Source organism: Staurois parvus, unplaced genomic scaffold (genome assembly GCF_062004578.1).
Source record: "Staurois parvus isolate SC_StPar_1 unplaced genomic scaffold, SC_StPar_1.0 ptg001642l, whole genome shotgun sequence".
Classification (NCBI taxonomy): domain Eukaryota; kingdom Metazoa; phylum Chordata; class Amphibia; order Anura; family Ranidae; genus Staurois; species Staurois parvus.
The window spans coordinates 63,134-77,896 of NW_028319438.1; the positions used below are offsets into that span (position 1 = coordinate 63,134).

The window sequence follows — 14,763 nt, forward strand, 5'->3', positions numbered from 1 at the left end:
GGACCCGCCCCCTCCTGTGCAGTACATAGGACCCTCCTCCTGTGTGTACATAGGACCCTCCTCCTGTGTGTACATAGGACCCGCCTCCTGTGTGTACATAGGACCCTCCTGTGTGTACATAGGACCCGCCTCCTGTGTGTACATAGGACCCTCCTCCTGTGTGTACATAGGACCCGCCTCCTGTGTGTACATAGGACCCTCCTCCTGTGTGTACATAGGACCCGCCTCCTGTGTGTACATAGGACCCTCCTCCTGTGTGTACATAGGACCCGCCTCCTGTGTGTACATAGGACCCTCCTCCTGTGTGTACATAGGACCCGCCTCCTGTGTGTACATAGGACCCGCCTCCTGTGTGTACATAGGACCCGCCTCCTGTGTGTACATAGGACCCGCCTCCTGTGTGTACATAGTATGGACTCTTTCCTATAACCTCTTCCCCGGTCATGTAACATTGCACCCATATGACATTTTTATCATTATGTCCTCACAAATAGAGCCTTCTCTAGGTGGTGTGTACTCCCTGCTGGGGGGATACTTTTTGCTCTATAAACAATGAAGAGCAAAAAAATTTTAAAACAAAAAAGGTTTTTCTGTGTTTTTATTATAAAATTTTTCAAACAGGTAATTTTTCTCCTTCACTGATGTGTGTTGATGAGGCTGCTTTGAGAGGCACTGATATGCAACAATGATGGGTGGCACTGCTGGGCACTGACTAGCGAAACTGCTGGGTGGGCACAGGTGGGTGGTACTGCAGAGCACAGGTGGGTGGTACTGCAGAGCACAGGTGGGTGGCACTGGTGGGTGGTACTGCAGAGCACAGGTGGGTGGCACTGCTGGGTGGTACTGCAGGGCACAGGTGGGTGGGTGGTACTGCAGGGCACAGGTGGGTGACACTGCTGGACACAGGTGGAAGGCACTGCTGGGCATAGGTGGAAGGCACTGGTGGTTGGTACTGCAGGGCACAGGTGGGAGGTACTGGTGGGCACAGGTGGGTGACACTGGTGGGCATAGGTGGAAAGCACTGGTGGGTGGTACTGTGGGGCACAGGTGGGAGGCACTGGTGGGCACAGGTGGGTGGTACTGTGGGGCACAGGTGGGAGGCACTGGTGGGTGGTACTGGTGGGCACAGGTGGGTGGCACTGGTGAGCACAGGTGGGTGGCACTGGTGAGCACAGGTAAGAGGCACTGGTGAGCACAGGTGGGAGGCACCGGTGAGCACAGGTGGGTGGCACCGGTGAGCACAGGTGGGAGGCACTGGTGAGCACAGGTGGGTGGCACTGGTGAGCACAGGTGGGATGCACTGGTGAGCACAGGTGGGTGGCACTGGTGAGCACAGGTGGGTGGCACTGGTGAGCACAGGTGGGTGGTACTGGTGAGCACAGGTGGGTGGCACTGGTGAGCACAGGTGGGAGGCACTGGTGAGCACAGGTGGGTGGTACTGGTGAGCACAGGTGGGAGGCACTGGTGAGAGCACTGGTGAGCACAGGTGGGTGGCACTGGTGAGCACACGTGGGTGGTACTGGTGAGCACAGGTGGGTGGCACTGGTGAGCACAGGTGGGAGGCACTGGTGAGCACAGGTGGGTGGCACTGGTGAGCACAGGTGGGTGGTACTGCAGAGCACAGGTGGGTGGCACTGGTGGGTGGTACTGCGGGGCACAGGTGGGTGGTACTGCAGAGCACAGGTGGGTGGTACTGTGGGGCACAGGTGGGTGGCACTGCTGGGTGGTACTGCAGGGCACAGGTGGGTGGGTGGTACTGCAGGGCACAGGTGGGTGACACTGCTGGACACAGGTGGAAGGCACTGCTGGGCATAGGTGGAAGGCACTGGTGGGTGGTACTGCAGGGCACAGGTGGGAGGTACTGGTGGGCACAGGTGGGTGACACTGGTGGGCATAGGTGGAAAGCACTGGTGGGTGGTACTGTGGGGCACAGGTGGGAGGCATTTGGTGGGCACAGGTGGGTGGTACTGTGGGGCACAGGTGTGAGGCACTGGTGGGCACAGGTGGGTGGTACTGTGGGGCACAGGTGGGAGGCACTGGTGGGCACAGGTGGGTGGTACTGTGGGGCACAGGTGGGTGGTACTGGTGGGCACAGGTGGGTGGCACTGGTGAGCACAGGTGGGTGGCACTGGTGAGCACAGGTAAGAGGCACTGGTGAGCACAGGTGGGTGGCACTGGTGAGCACAGGTGGGTGGCACTGGTGAGCACAAGTGGGTGGCACTGGTGAGCACAGGTCGGATGCACTGGTGAGCACAGGTGGGTGGCACTGGTGAGCACAGGTGGGAGGCACTGGTGAGCACAGGTGGGAGGCACTGGTGAGCACAGGTGGGAGGCACTGGTGAGCACAGGTGGGTGGTACTGGTGAGCACAGGTGGGTGGCACTGGTGAGCACAGGTGGGAGGCACTGGTGAGCACAGGTGGGTGGTACTGGTGAGCACAGGTGGGTGGCACTGGTGAGCACAGGTGGGAGGCACTGGTGAGCACAGGTGGGAGGCACTGGTGAGCACAGGTGGGTGGCACTGGTGAGCACAGGTGGGAGGCACTGGTGAGCACAGGTGAGCACAGGTGGGTGGCACTGGTGAGCACAGGTGGGTGGCACTGGTGAGCACAGGTGGGTGGCACTGGTGAGCACAGGTGGGTGGCACTGGTGAGCACAGGTGGGAGGCACTGGTGAGCACAGGTGGGAGGCACTGGTGAGCACAGGTGGGTGGCACTGGTGGGCACTGGTCATCAGGGCACTGATGATTGATGCCGATCTGTTCTGTGACAGTTGCCAGTTCTCGGCAGTCCTTTCCTCATGCTGTCACAGTGTGAGGAAAGTGCGTCTGATAACCAGCAACTGCATTTACCGTGATCTGTTGTGTCATTGGACATTGGAGGGGCGCGTTCTGGGAGGACATCATATGACGCCCTCCCAGGACTGGACAACCGCATTGTAGCTGACATTCGGCTGTAGCGCGGTTGCCAAGTGGTTAAGCATGACCAGTAATAGAATTTAAACAATCACATTTCAGAGAGGTGGCAATAATAGCCACAGATGTGAATGAGTCCATAGAGCCCTGGTGCCTAACCTGCAGCCCTTTGGCACATATTGTGTGGCTCTCTGGTGTCATTTTAGAGGACCTGTGCTCCATGTTTGGTGTCATTGGGACCCATCATTGGGTGGATTTGTGCCCCATCATTGGTGTCATTGGGACCCATTGTTGTTGTCATTGGGAGGACTTGTGCCCCATGTTTGGTGTCATTGGGCCCTATTGTTGGTGTCATAGGGGGGAATTGGGCCCCATTGTTGGCGTCATTGGGGGGAATTGGGCCACTTAGTTGGTGTCATTGGGGGGAATTCTGCCCCATTATTGGTGCCACTGAATGAAATATTGCCCCAAGGGACAGAGAAAAGCAAGGAAAGGGCCACATGCACAGTTTGCAGAGCACAGTCCTATATGTTCTATATACATATACTGTATATATAAATACAAGCATTTTCTTGGCGGCACGGCGCGTCCCCAGGGATGGTAAGAAAATGATGGTTAGGATCCAGGTGGTTGTGGTGGCCAGACACTTTCATACTGTATATCATTTTAGACATTTTGTATATCTGATTTTATACAGCGGTCCACTCATTGTTCCTTTGTTTTCCAGGGATAAGACTGCACCATGATCTCCCAGCTTTTCATTCTTTCCTCCAAGGGGGACCTCCTGATACACAAGGACTGTATCCTTTAGCAAAGCTTGCAGTGTTCCTTTATCCTGGATGTGAAGTAATCTACCTGGGGTTCCCTTCCACTCGGCTCACAGTCATTACAGTGTAATTATAGGTCCATGCACACCCCAATGCACACCCAATGCCCTCCAATGCAAGAACAAGCCCATTTGCCTTCAGTTCCCCCCCCCACCAGAGCGCCGGTGTGTGCTACTGAATAAAAGTAGGACGTGTGTTTTTATGTATCGTGTTCCAACACTCTATTTGTTGCACAGGATTCACAGCGTTTCCCGCACTGAATCAGTGTTAACCCAGTCTAAAGAGGATCTTCAGTCCCACCAAAAAGGTGCAGCATCCTTTTTTTTTTTTTTTTTTTTTTTTACACACACCTGAATCGCATCGAATGGGTGTTCTCACCATGGGGTATTTCGCCTTCTGGCAACAGAATTGCGTTTTTCAATCTGTTTCGGGGTGTCATTAATTTAATATTGTCACCCGTACTAGATCGCCATGCGATTGCAATGCGGTGCGGGAAACGCACAGGATTTGCAGCATTTTCCGTACCGCATCAGTGTTAACCCAGTCTAAAGAGGATCTTCAGTCCCCCCCCTTTCAGGTGCCTGGTACTGGCATGTTTATTAACCACCTGCAGTCCGCCCTATAGCAGCAATACTGCTACAGGGCAACACAGGTGCGCAAAATCATGTGTTATTATTATTATTGTTATTAATATTATACAGGATTTATATATTATTATTATACAGGATTTATATATTATTATTATACAGGATTTATATATTATTATTATACAGGATTTATATATTATTATTATACAGGATTTATATATAATTATTACTATACAGGATTTATATATATTATTATTATACAGGATTTATATATTATTATTATACAGGAGTTATATATTATTATTAAACAGGATTTATATATTATTATTATTATACAGGATTTATATATATTATTATACAGGATTTATATATTATTATTATACAGGATTTATATATTATTATTATACAGGAGTTATATATTATTATTAAACAGGATTTATATATTATTATCATTATACAGGATTTATATGGCACCAACAGTTTGCTCAGCACTTTACAATATAACGGGAGACAATACAGTTCAATACAAGAGGGATAGGAGGGCCCTGATCGTTGGAGCTTACAATCTAAGATATATATACGTGATTTTGCAGTTCCAAATAGGGGGCGCGCACGTGCCCTACCTGCGCCACTATTTGCGGCCTCGGCTATCAATCACTGTCTCCCAACCGATGATTACTCCCGGCACCCAGTGATACTGACGGGGGGAGAGAGCTGTATTTAAACAACACAGATCTCTCCCCTGTCAGCTCCTGCACACTGCTTCATATGGCTGTGCATAGCACATACAGCACATAATGTGAAACAGCACACAGTTAACCCTTTGATCTCCCCAGATGTTAACCCCTTCCTGCCCAGTGTCATTAGTACTGTGTCCGTGCTTTTTATTAGCAGTTCCCCCACCAATGTCAGAGTGCCCACCGCAGTTTCGCAATAAGTCGCTGATCGCTGCCATTATTAGTAAAAAATAAATAAATAAAAATTCCAGTATATATACCGCCATCTTGTAAATGATATAACTTTCACGTAAATAATTATTTCCATGTATTGGGAATAAGCATAAGGAGAGCAGAATACATTTTGGCCTAAATTTATGACAAAATTTGTTTTTTTTTTATTTTTTTACTGTTTAATAGCAAAAAAGTAAAAAAAATATTTTTTTCTTAAAATTGTCGTTTTTGTTGTTTTGTTTATAGCGCACAGAATAAAAAACACACAGGCGATCAAATACCACCGAAAGAAAGCTAAATTTGTGGGGGGAAAAAGGACATAAATTTCATTTGGGTGCAGCATTGCATGACAGCGCAACTGTCAGAGCGCCGTATCGCAAAATATGGCCTGGTCAGGAAGGGGGGTAAATTCTCTGGAGGGCAAGCGGTTAAGGATAGTTACCAGGTTATTTACCTTGCGGCCCGCCTGCAGCTCTGCCTGGCGCTGCACAGCTGTTTATGCAAAAATGTCCCCACACATGCACTGTGGCCCCATTTATTCCTATGGATGGGATTTTCTGCTATCCGATGAATTTAAAAAAAAAAAAATTGACTAAGCAGTGTAGAAGAGGACATATTGTTAATAGAGTGTAGTGTATTATTATTATACAGGATTTATATATTATTATACGGGATTTATATATTATTATTATACAGGATTTATATATTATTATTATTATTATACAGGATTTATATATTAATATTATACAGGATTTATATATTATTATTATTATTATACAGGATTTATATATTATTATTATACAGGATTTATATATTATTGTTATTATTATACAGGATTTATATATTATTATTATACAGGATTTATATATTATTGTTATTATTATACAGGATTTATATATTATTATTATTATTATAATACAGGATTTATATATTATTATTATACAGGATTTATATATTATTATTATTATTATAATACAGGATTTATATATTATTATTATTATACAGGATTTATATAGCGCCAACAGTTTGCTCAGCGCTTTACAATATAAAGGGAGACAATACAGCAACAATACAGTTCAATACAAGAGGGATAGGAGGGCCCTGATCCTTGGAGCTTACAATCTAAGAGGGAGGGGCTAGTGGTACAGAAGGTAATAATTGTGGGGGATGGACTGGTAGGAGGAGTAGAAGATTCCATTATTAGCTGAGGGCAGGATAGGCTTCCCTGAAGAAATAGGTTTTCAGAGATCGCCTAAAAGTGAGCAGAGTAGGCGATAGTCAGCAAGGAACGGTACCATTGAGTATAAGACCCCTGATCCTAGGAGATGAGGTCACCATACCTGAGATTGTCAGGGAATGGAGAACCACTTTAAATTTGAAACATTTTTCCTCACCTTTTTGGCATTCAATGTTATTATTCAGTGTCTGTTCTGCGTTCTTCATCTGTCTGTGGTCTTGGACGAGAAGTTGCTGTTAGTTCCTTACAATTTTTCTCAGACCGCGGGTCATCTGCATACACCAACCTGGCTGATGGCCTCTATCTGAAGCTCTCCTCTCTTCCTTCTGACCAAGCTCCTGTGGTTATGGTGAGTTTCCTTTCATAAATCCATACAGTTTAAAAAATGTAAAGCTTTTTGATGTTTACAGTTTCTCGGCCTAAAGTATGCAGTTCTAGTTGGGGCACCTATGTGTAAAGGATTATTCAGACACTAACAGGGGCATCATATCACGTGCTGACATGCATTGGACTCAACCCACGAAGCCAACACACCAGGATATGGATCATTATTTTCAAAAAAGTTTCCATGGTTCAATGACATCCGAGCACGACAGGTACATGGCTGAAAACAGAGTGTTAAAGCTTTGTGAATTGAGTCAGCCTGTTGGCATTGTGTTAGCCAGTTGGCAGCCCATTCATTTTTAGCCACTTGCCAACCATGTTATAGCCGAATGACGGCTACAGCGCGGTTGTCTGGGAGGGCGTCATATGACGTCCTCCCACGTGCCCCTGGGGGAGCGCACCCGGTGATCTCCGTGATCACTGTGTCCTACAGACACAGCTGATCACATGCTGTGGCAAAATTCCAATCACAGCGGCCTTTTACTACGTGATCAGCTGTGTCCAATGACAGAGCAGATCACCGGTAAATGCAGTTGCTGGTTGTCGGCTGCACTTTCCTCAGACTGTCACAGTGTGAGGAAAGTACTGCCGATAGCCAGCAATTGTCAGAGGACGGATCGGCACCGATCATCAGGGCACTGATGATCAGTGCCCAGCAGTGCCACCCACAAGTGCCTCCCACCAGTGCCCATCAGTGCTGCCTATCAGTGCCACCCACCAGTGCTAGAGAGGTTTTTTTTTTTCTTGGGTGAGTGCATGTGATCAGCACAGGGCCAATCAGCGCTGTCCAGACAGAGGTCAGGGGTTATGCAGCCTCATAGGACAATCGGGAGAATGAAAACTACTCCTACAAGTTTTATCCAGTGCTCTGCTGGACACTGATAGAAGTTACAAGACTGCTCTATACTGCTGATGAGAAAAGGTATTTAGCAGTTTATATTTACTAAAATAATTGCATTTCCATGTTCTGTGTACTGTGGGTAACAAGATATAGTGAATGCAGGGTCCGGGGAGACCAGATATAAAGAATGCAGGGTCCGGGGAGAGCAGATATAGTGAATGCGGGGTCCGGGGAGACCGGATATAGTGAATGCAGGGTCCGGGGAGACCAGATATAGTGAATGCGGGGTCCGGGGAGACCGGATATAGTGAATGCAGGGTCCGGGGAGACCAGATATAGTGAATGCAGGGTCTGGGGAGACCAGATATAGTGAATGCAGGGTCCGGGGAGACCAGATATTGTGAATGCGGGGTCCGGGGAGACCAGATATAGTGAATGCAGGGTCCGGGGAGACCGGATATAGTGAATGCAGGGTCTGGGGAGAGCTGATATAGTGAATACAGGGTCCAGGGAGAGCGGATATAGTGAATGCAGGGTCCCGGGAGACCGGATATAGTGAATGCAGGGTCCGGGGAGACCAGATATAGTGAATGCAGGGTCCTGGGAGACCAGATATAGTGAATGCAGGGTCCTGGGAGACCAGATATAGTGAATGCAGGGTCCAGGGAGCCCGGAAATGGTGAATGAAGGGTCTGGGGAGACCAGATATAGTGAATACAGGGACTGGGGAGACCGGATATAGTGAATACGGGGTCCGGGGAGACCGGATATAGTGAATGCGGGGTCCGGGGAGACCAGATATAGTGAATGCAGGGTCCGGGGAGACCGGATATAGTGAATACGGGGTCCGGGGAGACCAGATATAGTGAATGTAGGGTCCGGGGAGACCGGACATAGTGAATGCAGGGTCCGGGGAGACCAGATATAGTGAATGCAGGGTCCGGGGAGACCGGACATAGTGAATGCAGGGTCCGGGGAGACCAGATATAGTGAATGCAGGGTCCGGGGAGACCGGACATAGTGAATGCAGGGTCCGGGGAGACCGGATATAGTGAATGTAGGGTCCGGGGAGACCGGACATAGTGAATGCAGGGTCCGGGGAGACCAGATATAGTGAATGCAGGGTCCGGGGAGACCGGACATAGTGAATGCAGGGTCCGGAGAGACCGGATATAGTGAATGCAGGGTCCCGGGAGAGCGGATATAGTGAATGTAGGGTCCGGGGAGAGCGGATATAGTGAATGCAGGGTCCCGGGAGAGCGGATATAGTGAATGCAGGGTCCCGGGAGACCAGATATAATGAATGCAGGGTCCGGGGAGACCGGATATAGTGAATGCAGGGTCCGGGGAGACCGGATATAGTGAATGCAGGGTCCGGGGTTTAGTACCACTTTAATGTACTCCATTGGTGTATTTAACTATTTGCCTGGAGCTTTACACACATGAAACTTATCACTTTAACAGAGAAGTTTGGGGGTATGTAAAAACACAAACATACATACTCACCTCCATGCTGCAGCATTGGTAAAGTGCTGCAGCTGCCCCTTGCTTGTTCTAAGCCTGAGAACTGAGTGATCACATGACCTCAACTGTCCTTTTTCAGCTCTGAGCAGACACCGTCAGTCACCGCTCTCTGCCCAGCCCCTATAGTGCTCACTGGAGTGCTGGGCTGTGGAGGGGGTGGGAATGGCTAGCTGCAGCACTCATCTGCGTGTTGAGAGGCTGAGGCAGCTGTCAGGTATGCTTGCGAGTAAATACCGACAATATAGTCGGGATCCTTCTAAAGCCTGGAGTGGCTCTGTGATATCAGCCAACAGCAGAATTTAGTCTGCTGTCAGCTGATTCTGGGTCACAGGAGAGCAAAAGTAATTGCATCTCTATGACCCACAAGAGAAGTATGGACAAAAAAACTTTCAGGTTGAGTCTGATATCCAGTGACCTTTGTCTTCTGTCTCCTCCAGGAACATGAAGGGTGCCACTTTATTCACACTCGACACCAAGGTCTATACTTTGTCATAAACATCAGTTCCAGTGACTCTCCCTTCTTGTATATCGATCTTCTGAACCGGTGGGTTTTTGCCTGTCAATGCTCTGTAAATTGATATATGATGGATTGTAGCCAACCTGTTCCTCTCTCTTTGGTCCTAGGCTGGCTTCCCTGATTCGCGATTATTGTGGGGACCTTAGCGAGTCTGTGGTCCGGCTCAACTTTGCTCTGATCTATGAACTCCTGGATGAGGTTCTAGTAAGTGGTCATCTAGTTGTTTTATATGTGTAGTTCTCTGCCTGGAAATTTACAAATGTAGTGTTTTTAACCATTAGCCGCCCGGCCAATGGCCGTTTGGCGGCTTCAAAAGTGTTGCTGCATTCCGGGTGCACGCCATTTGGCGTGCTCCCGCACATGCGCAGTTTGCGCTAATGCAGAGCGGCACAGCAGCGCGATCTGTCACCGGCCGTGTACCTCGGACACGGCCGATGACAGATCCGAGTACCGGCTCCCGTTGCTGGTACCATGTGACCTGCTGTGACCAATCACAGCAGGTCACATGACAGTTGTATACAATGGAATGGTTCATTCATGCCATCCATTGTATACTAGTGCCTAGCTGTGAATGGTCACAGCTAATCACATGCACATGTCATGTGAATGGTCACAGCTAATCACATGCACATGTCATGTGATTAGCTGTGGCCAAATCACAGCTAAGCACAAAAAAAAAAAAAAAAAAAAGCTGAATGAATCGATTTCATTCAGTTTAATGCTTGCTTATAGCAAAGTAATTCTTTGCTATAAGCAAATTGTGTAAAAAAAAAAAAAAAAGAAATACTGATCACTTCCCCAAAGTAGTACAATGTTACTATGGTAACATTGTACTACTTTGGTCATAGTAAAATATGAAAAAAAAATCTTAAAAAAAAGTAATAAAAAATTAAAAATAATAAAAAAAAAAAAAAAATTAAAAAAAAATATATATATATATTTTTTTTTTTCATACTGTCACCAGTCAGTGTCTCTGTTCACCGCCATGCCAGTTATATGATGACGCTGTACTGCACTGGTGACAGTATGTAAAAAAAAAATAGTGAAAATTATTTTTTTAATTTTTTCATTTTCCGAAAAATTATGACAAAAAAAATACAACTTCAAAAATTTGCCATGCCTCTTATGAAGTACGTCGGACTGTCTACTCTGCAAAAAGGGGTCATTTGAGGGATATCTGTACTGTTCTGACATTTGGGGGATATCTGTACTGTTCTGACATTTGGGGGATATCTGTACTGTTCTGACATTTGGGGGATATCTGTACTGTTCTGACATTTGGGGATATCTGTACTGTTCTGACATTCTTGGACCTCAAGAAATTAGATTGGCCGCCAGTACTTCAGGATTGATCAATTTTGAGATCTATCCCATAGTTTGTGAACTCTATAACCTTCCTACAGACTAAATAATACATCCTAATTTGGGTTATTTTCACCAAAGACATGTAGCAGAATACATCTCGGCCTAAATTTATGAAGAACAATTATTTATTTGTAAACTTTTATAACAGAAACAAAGAAAAATGTGTTTTTTTTTCAAAATTTTTGGCCTTTTTTTGTTAATTTAGCAAAAAATAAAAACCCCGGCGGTGATTAAATACCACCAAAAGAAAGCTCTAGTTGTGTGAAGAAAATGATAAAATTTTAGTTTGGGTACAATGTTGTATGACCGCGCAATTGTCATTCAAAGTGTGAGAGCGCTGAAACCTGAAAAATGGCCTGGGCAGGAAGGTGTAAAATTGCCCGGTATTGAAATGGTTAAACATGAGGGATGTGAAGCACTGGTGAAATAACTCTTTCTCTGGGTGGTGCACCTTGGGATTTAGATCTAGTTCAGAGATGTTGGATTCCTATCGCCCGATGCCTGGGACATGTAGTTCCGGGGTGCCGGGCAGGTCGTTTTATTTTCTACCTTCAGCCCTGCTGCGGGCAAGCAGGAGGGCTCACCTCTCACACTTTAATATACAGTTGTGTCCAAAATTATTCAACCCCCACTGAAATTGAGTGTTTTGGCCAGTTTGACATTGCTTTTGATCATTCAGTCATCTTGCTTACATTTACATTAAAGAGGCACTTGTAGGTCAGACAAATATAACATAACAGTTATAATGAAATAACCACAAATGTCTTTTCTGTGCTCACAGCATTATCAGTTTTATTCAACCCCCAAGTGACATTCAATCTTAGTACTTAGTACAGCATCCTTTTACAGTTATAACAGCTTTTAAACGTGAAGCATAGCTTGACACAAGTGTCTTGCAGCGATCTACGGGTATCTTCGCCCATTCTTCATGGGCAAAGGCCTCCAGTTCAGTCACATTCTTAGGCTTGCGCACTGCAACTGCTTTCTTTAAGTCCCACCAGAGGTTCTCAATCGGATTTAAGTCTGGTGACTGCGATGGCCACTCCAAAATGTTCCAGCCTTTCCTCTGCAACCATGCTCTAGTGGACTTGGAGGTATGCTTGGGATCATTGTCCTGTTGAAAGGTCCAACGTCTCCCAAGCCTCAGGTGTGTGACGGACTGCATCACGTTTCCATCCAATATCTCCTGGTACTGAAGAGAATTCATGGTACCTTGCACACGCTGAAGCTTCCCTGTACCTGCAGAAGCAAAACAGCCCCAAAGCATGATTGACCCTCCACCATGCTTCACAGTAGGCAAGGTGTTCTTTTCATCATAGGCCTTGTTCTTCCTCCTCCAAACATAGCGTTGATCCATGGGCCCAAACAGTTCTAATTTTGTTTCATCAGTCCACAGAACACTATCCCACAACTTTTGTGGTTTGTCCACATGGCTTTTGGCATACTGCAGTCGACTCTTCTTATTCTTTGGAGACAGCAAGGGGGTACGCCTGGGAGTTCTGGCACGGAGGCCTTCATTACGCAGTGTGCGTCTTATTGTCTGGGCTGAAACTTCTGTACCCACATCTGACAAATCTTTTCTCAGTTCCTCAGCAGTCACACGGGGACTTCTCTCCACTCTACGCTTCAGGTAGCGCACAGCAGTCGAAGTCAGCATCTTCTTTCTGCCACGACCAGGTAGCGTTTCAACAGTGCCCTTTGCCTTGAATTTGCGAATGATGCTTCCTAAGGTGTCTCTTGGTATGTTTAACATCTTTGCAATCTTCTTATAGCCATTGCCCTTCCTGTGAAGAGAAATCACCTCTTCTCTTGTCTTCCTGGACCATTCTCTTGCCTTCACCATGTTTGTAACCACACCAGTAAATGTCTAGAAGGAGCTGAGTATCACAGTCATTTTAAAGCTGCCTAATTGGTGCTTATTATGCTTGATTGCTGCTCGGTGACATCCACAGGTGTTTTCAATACCTGATGGAAAGCACCTGTATGAACCTCTGTTCTTCAGAGTGGTAGTCTTTAAGGGGTTGAATAATTGTGGCAATGAAGAAACCACATAAGAACCATTTACTACTGTATTACATAAACAATTGATGTCATTTTAGTTGCATTTGGGTAGTTACAACGTCCTTGTAGGATTTGATTCTGAATACAATTCCAAATGTACACTATAGTCCCTAAACCCCTTTACAGCATTGGGGGTTGAATAATTTTGGACACAACTGTATGTAAGTTCAAAAGTAATTTTCAATATTTTTAGAAATGTGCAGTTTTTTTTTTTTTTTTTTTTAATAAAAGGATCCCTGGTGATCCTGCCACAAAGGTCCTTGTTATAGCCGCTTCCTGTCATGGGGTGATAATGCTCTGCACCTCTCCCAATTGTATTGCCCTGTCACCCGGTCTTCCGATGGAGACTACAAGTGCCCACTTCAACACATTATACAGGCATGGTTTGCTGTAGTCGCCATCAGGAAACCTGTCCTGAGAAATCCCATACAGCCATCACTGGAGTGTTTACAGGAAGTGGCTGCAAAGAAGCTGTAGGAGATGAGAATCGCTGAGATGGATGAAAAAAGGAAAAAGCCAATGGTTAATGATACACTAAACAGGAATGTGTAATTCCTGATGCCCGGGACATGCAGTTCCGGGTGCCGGGCAGGTAGGTTTTTTTCGCCTTCAGCCCTGCTGCGGGCAAGCAGCGGGCTCACCTGTCAGATGGAAGCATGTGGGCGGCAGCGCTGCTGCCGATTGCGTCCACGCAGTGCCAGCCTCTCTTTTGCAGTAAATTCATGTGACATAAAACATTGGAACTACTGCTTTTTTATTCTCTAGGGTCTCTGCTTTCAGAAAACATAACATGTTTGGGGATTTTACGTAATCTTCAAAATGATTTTTGTGCAAAAAATGCAAAAATGGCTCTGGCAGTGAAAGGGATAAAGTATAAGCCCTGACCCGCCCTTTCCTGATGAGCAGCCAATCAGTCATCACACTGCAAGGTCTCCCCCCCCTCTGCTAGTCCCCGGGTGCGGTGCTAGAGACAGGCAGGGAGTGGAGGAGGAAATAAACAGCGCAATGTTAAAAATATTACACGTTTAAGTCGCCATAAAGCCCCTTTTGTTTTTAACCCCTTCACGCTGGCGCCTCCCAGCCCTTTAAGGGTTTCAGAAGCCGGGAGGCAGGGCAGGGTTTAAGGTCATGTGACCGCCGTGACACGCCGTCACATGATCTGGAAAGGTCCCGATCAAAAGAGGAGATCGGGACCTTTCCGTGAGTACTGGACAGGTGTGCTGGGAGCGCGCAGGGTGCGTGCTCTCAGCACATATGTTCTTTTTTAATAGAACACAAATGTGCGGTCGCTCGGTGTCTAGGCCCAAACGCCGGGAGGCCGCACATTTGCGTTCGGCCGGTGTGAAGAGTTTAAAAGCCCCAGACATTCCTAATATCACCTCCGTTTGAAATACGATTTTGATTAATTTTTTTTTTATCTGGACAAATAGATTGTCATGTATCTGGACAAGTAGATTGGGGCCCCGATTTAGTCCCTGGACCAGGGGCGGACTGACCATTTGGAAACTCGGGCACTGCCCGAGGGCCCGGGCTCAGTAGGGGGCCCCATAAGATGCCC

General features: G+C 46.8%; 1 protein-coding gene across 2 annotated transcripts in view; it reads left to right on the plus strand.

Moving 5' to 3' along the window:
* AP4M1 (adaptor related protein complex 4 subunit mu 1) overlaps positions 1-14,763 on the plus strand; it is a 61,179-nt gene that overhangs the window by 1,044 nt on the left and 45,372 nt on the right. For both annotated transcript variants that reach the window (XM_089663225.1, XM_089663226.1), the window contains exons 2-5: positions 3,640-3,712; positions 6,774-6,862; positions 9,700-9,806; positions 9,887-9,983. In XM_089663225.1, the coding sequence (XP_089519351.1) occupies positions 3,655-3,712; positions 6,774-6,862; positions 9,700-9,806; positions 9,887-9,983 (351 nt within the window). In that variant the 5' untranslated portion in view covers positions 3,640-3,654. The remainder of the gene's footprint in view (positions 1-3,639; positions 3,713-6,773; positions 6,863-9,699; positions 9,807-9,886; positions 9,984-14,763) is intronic.